General features: G+C 46.2%; 1 protein-coding gene across 1 annotated transcript in view; it reads left to right on the top strand.

The window, feature by feature from the left end:
- LOC141077964 (uncharacterized) overlaps positions 1 to 6594 on the top strand; it is a 63282-nt gene extending 56688 nt beyond the window's left edge. Inside the window, 1 exon segment of the mRNA XM_073564747.1 lies at positions 5196 to 6594. Coding sequence (XP_073420848.1) covers positions 5196 to 6556 — 1361 coding nt within the window. The 3' untranslated portion in view covers positions 6557 to 6594.
- Positions 6595 to 14246: the final 7652 nt, after the last annotated feature.

Below are 14246 nucleotides of genomic sequence, written 5' to 3'. Positions count from 1 at the left end.
TCGCCATCGCCGGTGACATTTTGCTGGATTTCATTTTTTTCTAAATCTCAAAATAGCCATGAGTCTAAACAGGGGAAACCCCCCAACAAGTGACCCCATTTTGGAAACTAAACCCCCCCAAGGAAATGTGTGGTGGGCACTTTGAACAACCAAGTGCTTCACAGAAGTTAATTACGTAGAGCCGAGAAAATAAAAAATCATATTTTTTCCACAAAAAATGATCTTTTTGCCCTCCATTTTTTTTCAAAGTGTATCAGGAGAAATTGGACCCCAAAAGTTGTTGTGTAATTTGTCCTGAGTATTCTGAAACCCCATATATGGGGGTAAACCACTGTTTGGGCGCATGGCAGACCTCAGAAGGGAAGGAGCGCTATATTGGAGAGCAGATTTTGCTGGAATTGTTAGTGGGTGACATGTCACATTGTCAGAGCCCCTGAGGTGCCAGAACAGCATAAGCCCCAAAAGTGACTGCATTTTACCAAATACTTCCCTGAATGAATTCTTCTAGTGGTGCAGTGAGCATACTGACCCCACAGCTGTTCCATAGAAAATTAAACCATTGGGCAGTGAAGAAAAAATAATTATATTTTTCCACTAAAATGTTGTTTTACCCCCAGATTTTACATTGGAAAATAGGTAGATGGGTAAATGGTCACTACACTACATAGATGAATTCACAGAGGGGGGTCATTTCCTATTCCCAGAGGGGTGTCATTTCCAACATGGGATCACTTCAGGGGGGATTCTGCTGTTATGGTACTTTGGAGATCCACTAAGTGCCAGAGCAACAGAATCCCCCCTGAAGTGACCCCATGTTGGAAATGACACCCCTCTGGGAATTCATCTATGGATATAGTGACCATTTTCACTACATGGATGATTTACAGAAACACGTAGTGGAAGTTTTAGAGCAAAAATGTCATTGTAGTGCCCAATATATTGTGCCCAGCTTGTGTCTCTGGAGACCTCCCCCCACCTACCCCCGGAAATTGTTAAGTCAGCTCTACTCAAATGTGTCTGTCACTAAATAATCCAAATGCTTGAATGTCAAAACAGTTAAAAAACGTGGTTCTGTGTGGAAGATTATAAAGCAGTCATGGAGGCATAAGACTGGCAATGATGGGCATTGTGGGTAATAATAGCGGGAATCATGCCTCAGTCCTCTCTAGGAACATATGTTCACCGTCTTGTTCACTGTCTGAGAAAGAATGATGGGGACAGAACAATCACTAATAGATCAATCTGTCCCCATACAGGATCATGTATGGCATCAAGCCGCACATCTACAGTTTAGCGATTTGCTGCTGAGAACAATGGTTTTTGTTCCGGCATAAACAATCCAATCACTCGATGAATATGCAGCATTTTGCTTGTTTAGTATAATACACCCCATAGTCCACCATATATTATAATGTGCACCACAGTCCTCCATGTAGTATAATACACTCCCCATAGTCCTCCATATAGTATAATACACTCCCCACAGTCCTCCATATAGTATAATACACTCCTCATAGTCCTCCATATATTAAAATACACTGCTCAGTTCTCCTCAGTCCTCATAGTGCTCCATATAGTATAATACACCGCCAGAGTCATCCATGTATTACAGTTCACTTCCCATAGTTTAATGCACCCCATAGTTCTTCATATAGCATAATGTATTCCCCATAGTCCTTGATACAGTGTAATGCAGCCCACATATACTATAATGCAGCCACCCCATAGAGCATAATGCAGCCACCCCACAGAGTATAATGCAGCCCCCCCTCATATAGTATAATGTAGCCCCCTTATAGAGTATGATGCAATCACCCCTCATAGAATATAAATATAATACATCACCCCATAGAATATAATGTAGCTCCAAATAGAATATAATACAGCCCACCTCCCCATAGAATATTCTCCCTCATAAAATCTAATACAGCCCCCATAGAATATAATGTAGCCCTCCCATAGAATATAAAACAGCCCTCCTCCATATAGTATATAATGTAACCCCCCCATAGAATAAAATACAGCCCCCCATAGTATATAACACAGCTTCCCCATAGATTAAAATATACCGCCCATAGTATGTAATACAGCCTCCCCCCATAGAATATAATATACCCCCCAACAGTATATAACCCAGCCCACATATATAACCCAGCCCACATATATAACCCAGCCCACATAGTGTATAGCCTCATAGTATATAGCACAGCCCGCATAGTATATAGCACTGCCCATATAGCACAGCCCTCATAGTATATAGCAAAGCCCTCATACTATATAGCACAGCCAGCATAGTATATAGCACAGCCCGCATAGTATGTAACACAGCACGCACAGTATGTAACACAGCCCGCATAGTATATAGCACAACCCACATCTCCCCCCCCCCGAGAATGGCCCCAAAGTCCGGTAGTCACTGTTATAGTAAAAAACCACTATCCTCACCTCTCATGCCTGCGCTGCTCCTGGCTCCTGTCTCAGCAGTTGCTGATGCGCTGCCTGGCACACAGTGAGTGCACGATGACATCATCGTGCACCCGCAGTGTCAGAGGCAGAGCGGGGAATGATGGGAGAGGGAGCATCAGCTGACACTCTCTCCTCCGTCATTGCTTTGAACTGTACCGACAGATGCCGGTATAGTTCAGTGTGGTGGTGGCGGGGGGGTCAGCGCTGGCAGCTGGCGGGCTCCCCTGCCTCACAGGCCCCATAGCATCTGTGTGATGTGCTGCTGCTAGCTGGGGGCCCCTGGGGGAACGGGGGCACTAGGCAGATGCCTGGTCTGCCTGCCCCTAACGCCAGCCCTGGTTATAAGGTGCGTGGGGTTCCCGATCAGCAAGAAAGGCAACTGTTAGGTGGATTCATAACTGGCTTAGTGATCGGACCCAAAGAGTGGTCGTAAATGGCTACACATCCAGTTGGAAGAATGTCTCAAGTGGGGTACCACAGGGCTCTGTCCTGGGCCCTGTATTGTTCAACATCTTTATCAACGATTTAGATGAAGGAATTGAGGGTAAACTGATTAAATTTGCTGATGACACAAAGCTAGGAGGGATAGCTAATACTAGAGAAGAGAGAGAGGATTCAAAAAGATATAAATAAACTGGAGAAGTGGGCAGCAACTAACAGAATGGTTTTTAACAGGGAAAAATGCAAAGTACTACATCTGGGCAATAAAAATGAAAAAAGCATATACAGAATGGGAGGAATAGGGCTAAGTGACAGCACATGTGAAAAAGACTTGGGTATACTAATAGATCACAGACTGAATATGAGTCAACAGTGTGATGCAGCAGCAAAAAAAGGCAAATGCAATTATAGGATATATTAGGCCTGTTTCACACTTCAGTTTTTTGTTTCAGTTAAAATCCGCCAAAAAGGCGGAAAGCGGATCCGTTCCTAACTGATGCCACCAGATCGGGTTTTTTGACGGATCCGCTGTCCGGGAATGAGAGAGCGAGAGAGAATTTTTTGTTGTCCACCACAAAGCATTTCAGGGTTAAATTTTCTCCTGACTTCTTTCCTCCGGGCAAGCGCACTGTAAAATGCAGATCCTGCACAAAAAAAACCTTGCAGGGTCCGTCCAGGCATGCTGGCGGACGCAAAAAATTTGGCGAATCCGCAAAAAAACGGATCCAACGGACGGCCATCCGTCAATATCCGCTGGTAATGCAAGTCAATGGGGAAAAAACTGGCGGATTTTGACTGATGGTCAAAAACGGAAGTGTGAAACAGACCTTAACAGAAGCAAACAGTCTAGATCACGTGAAGTCATTATTGCCCTCTACTCCTCTTTGGTCAGACCTCATCTGGAATATTGTGTCCAGTTTTGGGCACCACATTTTAAAAAAGATATCAACAAACTGGAGCAAGTTCAGAAAAGAGCGACCAGATTGGTGACCGGTCTGCAAACCCTGTCTTATGAGGAAAGGTTGCAGGATTTGGCAATGTTTAGTTTGCAAAAGAGAAGACTGAGAGGAGACTTAATAGCTGTCTACAAATATCTAAAGGGCTGTCACATTGTAGAAGGATCAACTTTATTCTCATTTGCACAAGGAAAGACTAGAAGCAATGGGATGAAACTGAATGGGAGGAGACACAGATTAGATATTAGAAAAACTTTTTGACAGTTAGAGTGATCAATGAGTGGAACAGGCTGCCACGAGAAGTGGTGAGTTCTCCTTCAATGGAAGTCTTCAAACAGAGGCTGGACAGACATCTGACTGGGATGATTTAGCGAATCCTGCTTTGAGCAGGGGGTTGGACCAGATGGCCCAGGAGGTCCCTTCCAACTCTACCATTCTATGAAACCGCCGACCATAGACAAATGTCGGCTCTGCACAAAGCCCTGCTAGCGCTGACGTTTATCTACCGTTGGCAGTCATGAAGCGGTTAAGTTAAGGGTACCATCATTTCTGTCCAGGCCTATTTCATGAGTTTAATTTTTTTCATTCTGTGGAAGCATGGCTGAAAAGCAATGTCTGACTTTCATTTGTTCATTTTCAGAGATTTTTTATTTATTATTACTTTTGTCAGATTCAAGTTATTTCTGTGACCATTGTGGGTTTTTCTGTCATTAAACGAGGGGTAACAACAACATTGACCACGTGTGTAGGAGGAGTGAATATTTTGACTCCACAACCACTTTCCGGAAATTAACACTTAGTGGATGTTGGAGTGGAAATTACACATTTGCCATTTTCTTACCCAGCACATAGTGCCCAGATTGTGCTCCAGGAGACACACACCGCAAATTAAGTGGATTCTTCTCACTATAATATTGCTAAATACAGGGATCCTAAATGTTGTTTGCGCACACTGCAAGACTCCGAAGTGAGAGCGGATTTTGCTGGATTGGTTTATAGAAACCTTGTTGCTTTTCAACAGCCTTTGAGCCACTAATAGTGTGGGAACCTCTGTTTTTCTATTGACAGATGATGGACCTGAGTGGGGACTTGTTTTTTGTGAGATGAGAATTGGTATTATTTTCGCCTACATAACATTGATTGGTTTCTTTATATTTGATATTTGGGAGGCAGAATGTACAAACAGTTGAACACCGCACACTACTGGCTCATCCAACAAGGTTTCCTATTAGACTGTGAACTGTCATTGTCTTGGTAAATAATTAAAGTAGAAACGTTCAAAAATATAAAACTCAAGGATATTTTATTAGAAAATAATTGTTTTTATCTTAGCAGATGACTATACCAGGAGATCAGAGGGACAGCTGACATCTTCAATTTTTAAATCTGATGATCTTGAGATCCTACAAGATACAACTGAAGTGATTGCTGTTACTCCAGATATACCATCATCCATTCACAGCAAAGATCTGTCATCTGATCCTATGAAACAGGTCCCATCTTCTGATTCATTACCGACTACTAAGGAAAATCGAAGTCACAAAAGAGGCATTAAAAAACAAACTGCTCCTAAAACAAAGAAGTCATTTTCATGTTCAGAATGTGGGAAATGTTTTACATGGAAATCACATTTTGTTAGGCACCAAAGAACTCACACAGGGGAGAAGCCTTTTTCATGTTCAGAATGTGGTAAATGTTTTAACCATAAAGGGCATCTTGTTATACACCAAAGACCTCACACAGGAGAGAAGCCTTTTTTATGTTCAGAATGTGGGAAATGTTTTAGCCAAAAACTGCTTCTTGTTAGACACCAGAGAATTCACACAGGGAAGAAGCCTTTTTCATGTTCAGAATGTGGGAAATGTTTTAAACATAAAGGGAATCTTGAGCATCACCAAAGAACCCACACAGGGGAGAAGCCTTTTTCATGTTCAGAATGTGGGAAATGTTTTACCCATAAATGGAATCTTGTTACTCATCAAAGAATTCACACAGGGGAGAAGCCTTTTTTATGTTCAGTATGTGGGAAATGTTTTAGCCGGAAAGTGCTTCTTGTTACACACCAGAGAATTCACACAGGAGAGAAGACTTTTTCATGTTCAGAATGTGGTAAATGTTTTAACCATAAAGGGCATCTTGTTATACACCAAAGACCTCACACAGGAGAGAAGCCTTTTTTATGTTCAGAATGTGGGAAATGTTTTAGCCAAAAACTGCTTCTTGTTAGACACCAGAGAATTCACACAGGGAAGAAGCCTTTTTCATGTTCAGAATGTGGGAAATGTTTTAAACATAAAGGGAATCTTGAGCATCACCAAAGAACCCACACAGGGGAGAAGCCTTTTTCATGTTCAGAATGTGGGAAATGTTTTACCCATAAATGGAATCTTGTTACTCATCAAAGAATTCACACAGGGGAGAAGCCTTTTTTATGTTCAGTATGTGGGAAATGTTTTAGCCGGAAAGTGCTTCTTGTTACACACCAGAGAATTCACACAGGAGAGAAGACTTTTTCATGTTCAGAATGTGGGAAATATTTTAACCGGAAAGCGCTTCTTGTTAGACATCAGAGCAGTCACATAGAGGAGAAGCCTTTTTCATTTTCTTAATGTGGAAAATATTTTACTTGGAAATCAGCTGTTAATAAATATCAGAAACGTCACATAGGGGAGAAGCCTTTTTTATGTTCATAATGTTGGAATAGTTTTAACCAAAATTGAATCTTCTTAAATGGGTTGTCTCTTGTCATTCCTCATGTTTGCTGACAAAAGGATAAAACTAAACTTTATTCCAAATGTAAAACTACACCCATAATTCACCCCTGAAAGTTAATCAGTAGGTGACTAAGAGAAAAAATATGTACCCCACAGTTCAGTGTATAGGGTGAGGTGACGTATACACACTCACTCTCCAAGCCTCTCATCTCTGAGGGTTTCATCGTCCTCTCCAAAGACGACTCATCAGGAGACTATTTAATATTGACCTATATTCAAGTGAGACTAGACAAAAAAAAACCCTAAAATCATGCATCATGTTATCTGAAACAGTCAGAAAACTAGCCACATGTTGGCAGATCCCAGACCTCAGACTATATACTGTGTAAGTTTATAAGCCCCTCCAGTGTCAGGAATAGATAGTATGTGACAATACAGTATAATTCTTGTGTTTTTCTCCTATAGGGACTGCCCTAGTTTGGTAATGTAACTGCTGTTAATTAGTAGTGCAGACAAATTGTCCTAGACTAAACTCAGTCTTCAGACGGCCCAATATGTACCACTCAGGGAAAACTTACCTGCTCCAAAGATCATTAGCAGCTTCTAACTAATGGCCATGCTGCGGTCTGTCAGGGAACGAGTGCAATATCGGTATAAAGACTAGGGATATGTGCAGTCATAATGTCTGGGAGATCTGTGCCGTTATTTAGTGTGAATATGGAAATTATCTCTGAAAGGTAAGTGTTCCCTGAGCGGTATATATGGTATTGTCACATACTATCTATTCCTGACACTGGAGGGGCTTATAAACTTACAGTATATAGTCTGAGGTCTGGGATCTGCCAATATGGGGCTAGTTTTCTGACTTTCGGTTAACATGATTCATGATTTCAGGGTTTTCTTCGTCTAGTCTCGCTTGAATATAGTTCAATATTAAATAGTCTCCTGATGAATGAATGAATCCAGTGAATATTCATGCCAGCAGGAAGCCGGTGGCTGACACTGCGCGCTACTGAAGAGGAATGAATGCTCACTGCTCTCTGTGCGCACAGTCCCGGTGAGTACTCCGGTAGCTGTGCTCTGCTTGAGAACAACGCATGACGTCCCTGCCATGTGCTGTATACAAGCATAAAGCAGTTGCTGGCATTGGAGCAGACGCTGTGAGGGAGCGCAAGGATAGGTAAGTGTAATGGGGTTTTTTTAATGTCTTCTGATGGGGCCATGCATACCCGGATGGGGGTGGTGGCCAATTATAAGGATTGGGCCATACATACCAGGACCGCAATGGGGGCCAATCATACCAGAATAGGGATGGGGCCCTGCAAATCAGGATAGGGATGGGGCTATGCATAATAGTATAGGGATGAGGGCGATAATTACTGTCAGGATAGGGATGAGGAGGCATGCATAACAGGATGGGAATGAGGAGCCATGCATATCAGGGTAGGGATGAGGGGGCCATGCATACCAGGATAGGGATGAGGGGGTCATGCATACCAGCGTAGGGATGAGGGGGCCATGCATGCCAGGATAGGGAAGAGGGGGTCATGCATACCAGGGTAGAGATGAGGGGGCCAGGCATACCAGGGTAGGGATGAGGGGGCCAGGCATACCAGGGTAGGGATGAGGGGGCCATGCATACCAGGATAGAGATGAGGGGGCCATGCATACCAGGATAGAGATGAGGGGGCCATGCATACCAGGATAGAGATGAGGGGGCCATGCATACCAGGATAGGGATGAGGGATCCATGCATACCAGGATAGGGATGAGAGGGCCATGCATACCAGGATAGGGATGAGGGGGCCATGCATACCAGGATAGGGATGAGAGGGCCATGCATACAGTACCAGGATTGGAATGAGAGGGCCATGCATACCAGGATAGGGATGAGGGGGCATGCATACCAAGGTAGGGATGAGGGGGACATGCATACCACGGTAGGGATGAGAGATCCATGCCTGCCAGGATAGGGATGAGGGATCCATGCATGCCAGGATAGGGATGAGGGGGCATGCATGCCAGGGTAGGGATGAGAGATCCATGCATACCAGGGTAGGGATGAGGGGGCCATGCATACCAGGGTAGGGATGAGGGGGCCATGCATACCAGGGTAGGGATGAGGGGGCCATGCATACCAGGATAGGGATGAGGGGGCCATGCATACCAGGGTAGGGATGAGGGGGCCATGCATACCAGGGTAGGGATGAGGGGGCCATGCATGCCAGGGTAGGGATGAGGGGGCCATGCATACCAGGGTAGGGATGAGGGGGCCATGCATACCAGGGTAGGGATGAGGGGGCCATGCATACCAGGATATGGGATATTGAGTACAGAATTTACTACATTTTTTGCTTCAATTTTTTTCCTAATTTCCTCCTCTAAAACCTAGGTGCGTCCTATAGTCCCAAAAATACGGTATATATATATCTTTTTTTATCAGTGAGCTCAGTCCTCATGTTTGGCCTCATTAAAATAAAAACACTCATACTCTGCTGGCGTGCCGGCTCCACTTCAGTGATGTCGATACTCACTGTCCCGGGGCTTATGTGAGGTTGTTACATCACACGAGCCCGGCACCCAATCAGCGGCAGTATTCTGACTCTTCCTGCTTGCTGTGAATCCCAAGGGTTCTAACTATCAGCTTCTTAGATAATTGTATAACTCGTACTCACACCACCAGGCGTTTTCAGGTAGTTTTAACTCCATCGGCAATGCAACTGTAGAAAGACCAAGAATACCTCTTTGTGGCGTTTTGACTTTTTTTTCTCATTACGCCGTTTAGCAATCAGGTTAATTTTTTTATTAAATTGATAGATCAAGAAATTCTGAACGCGGTGATACCAAATATGTATGTGCTTTTTTTTTATTGTTTTATTTTGAGTGGGGCGAAATGGGGGTAATTTGAACTTTTATATTTTTTTTATTATTTTTAAAAACATTTTTTACTTTTGGCATTGTGAAAACATACAGCATTGTATCTTAATTAACCAGACGACTATTTTTAGCAAACGAAGAATAATAGAATGTTATCTGTATGTTGGCTTTAAATTTAAGTATTGATTTCTGGTTGGTCAAGAAAACAGACTTTTGTTTGTGTAAGCCGGTGATATTGACTTTGATTGTGCGCTTATCCTTGATCACTAGTGATGTTTGCTGATATGCTAATTATGCATTGTGTTATGGAGCCAGTTTGATGACTTCTAAAGCAGAGAGGGAAAAACTAAGTAATGCTATAATAATCTCATCTCCATTCTTACCCTTTATGTAAATACTGAATGAGGGACACTTGTTAAGTCTAAAAATAGGTTACATGCCTCTGTATAAAGAGACTGAGAGAGAAACAGCCAGAGAGATTCTGCCAAGACATCTACACAGGACCAGAGACAAGACAGCAGCCTTTTTAGATCTTGGCTCCATTACGAGGGACACGGATCTATGATTCTACAGGAAACAACCTAGGGGTTTTCAGCCTCGGTTGGAAGAATACAGATCTGCTCCATTGACCATCGCTGAAACATGGATACGTTTGGAGAAGCCAGATTGTGATCCTGAGATCAACTGGCCTTGTATGGACTGTCATCTTCCTACGCTTGTCATTACCCCCTCTGTGTGTGACACAGCTGGTTTAGTGACCCTGGAAGATCTGAAGTCACAGCTGCTATTATCCCGGCAGGTCAGTGGAAGGGTGAGACTCTGTAATGTGCCCCATCTTGGGTACTGTGCTGGGACTGTTCTATGTGTTATCTGCCTGTTTTGTGGCTCAGTAAAGCATTACCCACACTGTGTTACGCTCACCCTGTGTTGCCTGAGTAGCATTTTGCCCATGTTAAAAGGAGAGCGGGAGTTTGGCCGGACGATCCCTGGTCCATGCGTTTTCGGCTAGCGGGCAGCGCTCATAGAAATAGACTTCTGCTGGAGACCTCTGGTTGTCATGCCAACCCATCAGTGATCCACATTCATGTGACGGAGTCACTGAAGGGCGGGATTTCCGGCGCGCTTGCTGGCATGTGCCAGAAAAGATGTGGGCTCAGCGCTGGAGCAGACATCAAAGGGAGGGAGTCTGACATCGGCATACATTTACACCTGATGTTGGAAAGGGGTTAAAGGGGATTGTTTTTACAGAGCCAGAAGTGGTAATCAATCATGTATACATACAAATAATTACAGAAATACACAGCTTCTAATGGTAAATAGTATAGAGTTACCACAAGAAAATATAATTTGTGTAAACCAGGTGTAGATATAAAAATTCAGGCAAATGTCAAATGTTGTAGCTCCATCTAGTGGCTATGTGCAAAAGTGCCATCATAGAGTAACATGTATCCTAAGAGAGTGTCACTATCGAGGTGGAAATGAGATGAAAGGGAAGGTGCCGTGATTTTTGATAATTTATTGCAAAAATGAAAATGATCTAAAAAGATGTTTTCACCTAAGCTTGACTCTGTTATGTTTATGTTTTGTTTTTTTACTCTTTTAGTGCAGCCACTGGGCACTGCCATTTTACCTTGCAGGCCTGTAATGGCTGCTGAACGACACTTTCCATCCTCAAATATGGCAGTCCCTGGGCATAGCAGACATCAGTCGGACACCAACCCTATCTCTAACATTGCAGCCGCATCAGCTGTGACCTGGGTACGCCTCTGTGGGCTGCTCAATTCACAGCTGTATGTGGGGCCAGATGCCATTTTATTAGACACCAGCGCTATCTGCTAAGCTCCATTTACACTCTATCACAAGTCCTATTATGCCGGATGCTGTACTGTTCACTTCCAGCATAATAGGTCTTGGATGGTCACGTTGCGCTTACCGGAAGAGCTGCAGGAGATCAGGACAGGATACCAGAGGAGCTCCTGGAATGCTGACGAGCTGCTGCCTGCTGTAGACCCGACAAGCTGCTGCCTGCTGTAGACCCGACGAGCTGCTGCCTGCTGTAGACCCAACGAGCTGCTGCCTGCTGTAGACCCGACAAGCTGCTGCCTGCTGTAGACCGGACAAGCTGCTGCCTGCTGTAGACCCGACGAACTGCTGCCTGCTGTAGACCCAACGAGCTGCTGCCTGCTGTAGACCCAACAAGCTGCTGCCTGCTGTAGACCCGACAAGCTGCTGCCTGCTGTAGACCCATCAAGCTGCTGCCTGCTGTAGACCCGACAAACTGCTGCCTGCTGTAGACCCGACTGCCTGCTGTAGATCCGACGACCTGCTGCCTGCAGTAAACCCGACAAGCTGCTGCCTGCTGTAGACTTGACAAGCTGCTGCCTGCTGTAGACCCGATGAACTGCTGCCTGCTGTAGACCCGATGACCTGCTACCTGCTGTAGACCCGACGAGCTGCTGCCTGCTGTAGACCTGACGAGCTGCAGCCTGCTGTAGACCCGACGAGCTGCTGCCTGCTGTAGACCCGACGAGCTGCTGCCTGCTGTAGACCCGACAAGCTGCTGCCTGCTGTAGACCCGACGAACTGCTGCCTGCTGTAGACCCAACGAGCTGCTGCCTGCTGTAGACCCGACAAGCTGCTGCCTGCTGTAGACCCGACAAGCTGCTGCCTGCTGTAGACCCATCAAGCTGCTGCCTGCTGTAGACCCGACAAACTGCTGCCTGCTGTAGACCCGACTGCCTGCTGTAGACCCGACGACCTGCTGCCTGCAGTAGACCCGACAAGCTGCTGCCTGCTGTAGACCCATCAAGCTGCTGCCTGCTGTAGACCCGACAAACTGCTGCCTGCTGTAGACCCGACTGCCTGCTGTAGATCCGACGACCTGCTGCCTGCAGTAGACCCGACAAGCTGCAGCCTGCTGTAGACTTGACAAGCTGCTGCCTGCTGTAGACCCGATGAACTGCTGCCTGCTGTAGACCCGATGACCTGCTGCCTGCTGTAGACCCGACGAGCTGCTGCCTGCTGTAGACCTGACGAGCTGCAGCCTGCTGTAGACCCGACGAGCTGCTGCCTGCTGTAGACCCGACGAGCTGCTGCCTGCTGTAGACCCGACAAGCTGCTGCCTGCTGTAGACCCGACGAACTGCTGCCTGCTGTAGACCCAACGAGCTGCTGCCTGCTGTAGACCCGACAAGCTGCTGCCTGCTGTAGACCCGACAAGCTGCTGCCTGCTGTAGACCCATCAAGCTGCTGCCTGCTGTAGACCCGACAAACTGCTGCCTGCTGTAGACCCGACTGCCTGCTGTAGACCCGACGACCTGCTGCCTGCAGTAGACCCGACAAGCTGCTGCCTGCTGTGGACCTGACAAGCTGCTGCCTGCTGTAGACCCGATGAACTGCTGCCTGCTGTAGACCCGATGAGTTGCTGCCTGCTGTAGACCCGACGAGCGGCTGCCTGCTGTAGACCCGACGAGTTGCTGCCTGCTGTAGACCCGACAAGCGGCTGCCTGCTGTAGTCCCAACGAGCTGCTGCCTACTGAAGACCCGACGAGCTGCTGGAGACAAGATGACCTGCTGTCTGCTGCAGACCCGATGACCTGCTGCCTGCTGTAGACCCGACAAGCTGCTGCCTGCTGTAGACCCGACGAGCTGCTGCCTGCTGTAGACCTGACGAGCTGCTGCCTACTGAAGACCCGATGAGCTGCTGGAGACAAGATGACCTGCTGTATACCAGGGGTGCTGCAGCAACGACAGGAGTGGGGTGGTGACATCATCCATTGGTAACTATCAGGGCTGCAAAGGTGAAGGGCCAGGAAAACTGCTTTTTGCACAGAGACAAAAATATGAGAGGTGGTTGATGGTATATGTCAGGGGGGAAGTAGCATATGGAGGTTGTGCATGACATACAGGGGTGAGGTGGCATATGGAGGTTGTGCGTGGCATATACAGGAATAAGCTGGCATATGGAGGGTGTGCGTGGCATATACAGGGGTGAGCTGACATATGGACATTGTGCGTGGCATATACAGGGGTGAGCCGGCATATGGAGGTTGTGCGTGGCATATACAGTGGTGAGCTGGCATATGGAGGTTGTGGGTGGCATATACAGAGGTGAGCTGGCATATGGAGGTTGTGCAGGGCATATACAGGGGGAGCTGGCATATGGAGGTTGTGTGTGGCATATACAGGGGGAGCTGGCATATGGAGGTTGTGCGTGGCATATACAGGGGGAGCTGGAATATGGAGGTTGTGTCTGGCATATACAGGGGAGCTGGTATATGGAAGTTGTGTGTGGCATATACAGGGGTGAGCTGGCATATGGAGTTTGTGCATGGCATATACAGGGGTGAGCTGGGATATGGTGGTTGTGTGTGGCATATACAGGGGGAGCTGGCATATGAAAGTTATGCGTGGCATATACAGGGGTGATCTGGCAATTTGGAGGTTTTGTGTGGCATATACAGGGGTGAGCTGGCATATGGAGTTTGTGCAGGGCATGTACAGGGGTGATCTGGCATATGGAGGTTGTGTGTGGCATTTACAGGGGTGAGCTGGCATATGGAGTTTGTGCATGGCATATACAGGGGTGATCTGGCATATGGAGGTTTTGTGTGGCATATACAGGGGTGAGCTGGCATATGGAGATTGTGTGTGGCATTTACAGGGGTGAGCTGGCATATGGAGGTTGTACGTGGCATATACAGGGGTGAGCTGGCATATGGAGGTTGTGCGTGGCATATACAGGGGGGGAGCTGGTATATGGAGGTTGTGTGTGGCATATACAGGGGGGGAGC

This window comes from Dendrobates tinctorius, unplaced genomic scaffold (assembly GCF_039654945.1).
Source record: "Dendrobates tinctorius isolate UK_male_01 unplaced genomic scaffold, ASM3965494v1 ptg000485l, whole genome shotgun sequence".
NCBI classification, from domain to species: Eukaryota; Metazoa; Chordata; class Amphibia; order Anura; family Dendrobatidae; genus Dendrobates; species Dendrobates tinctorius.
This window is presented reverse-complemented; position numbering and strand designations above follow the sequence as displayed.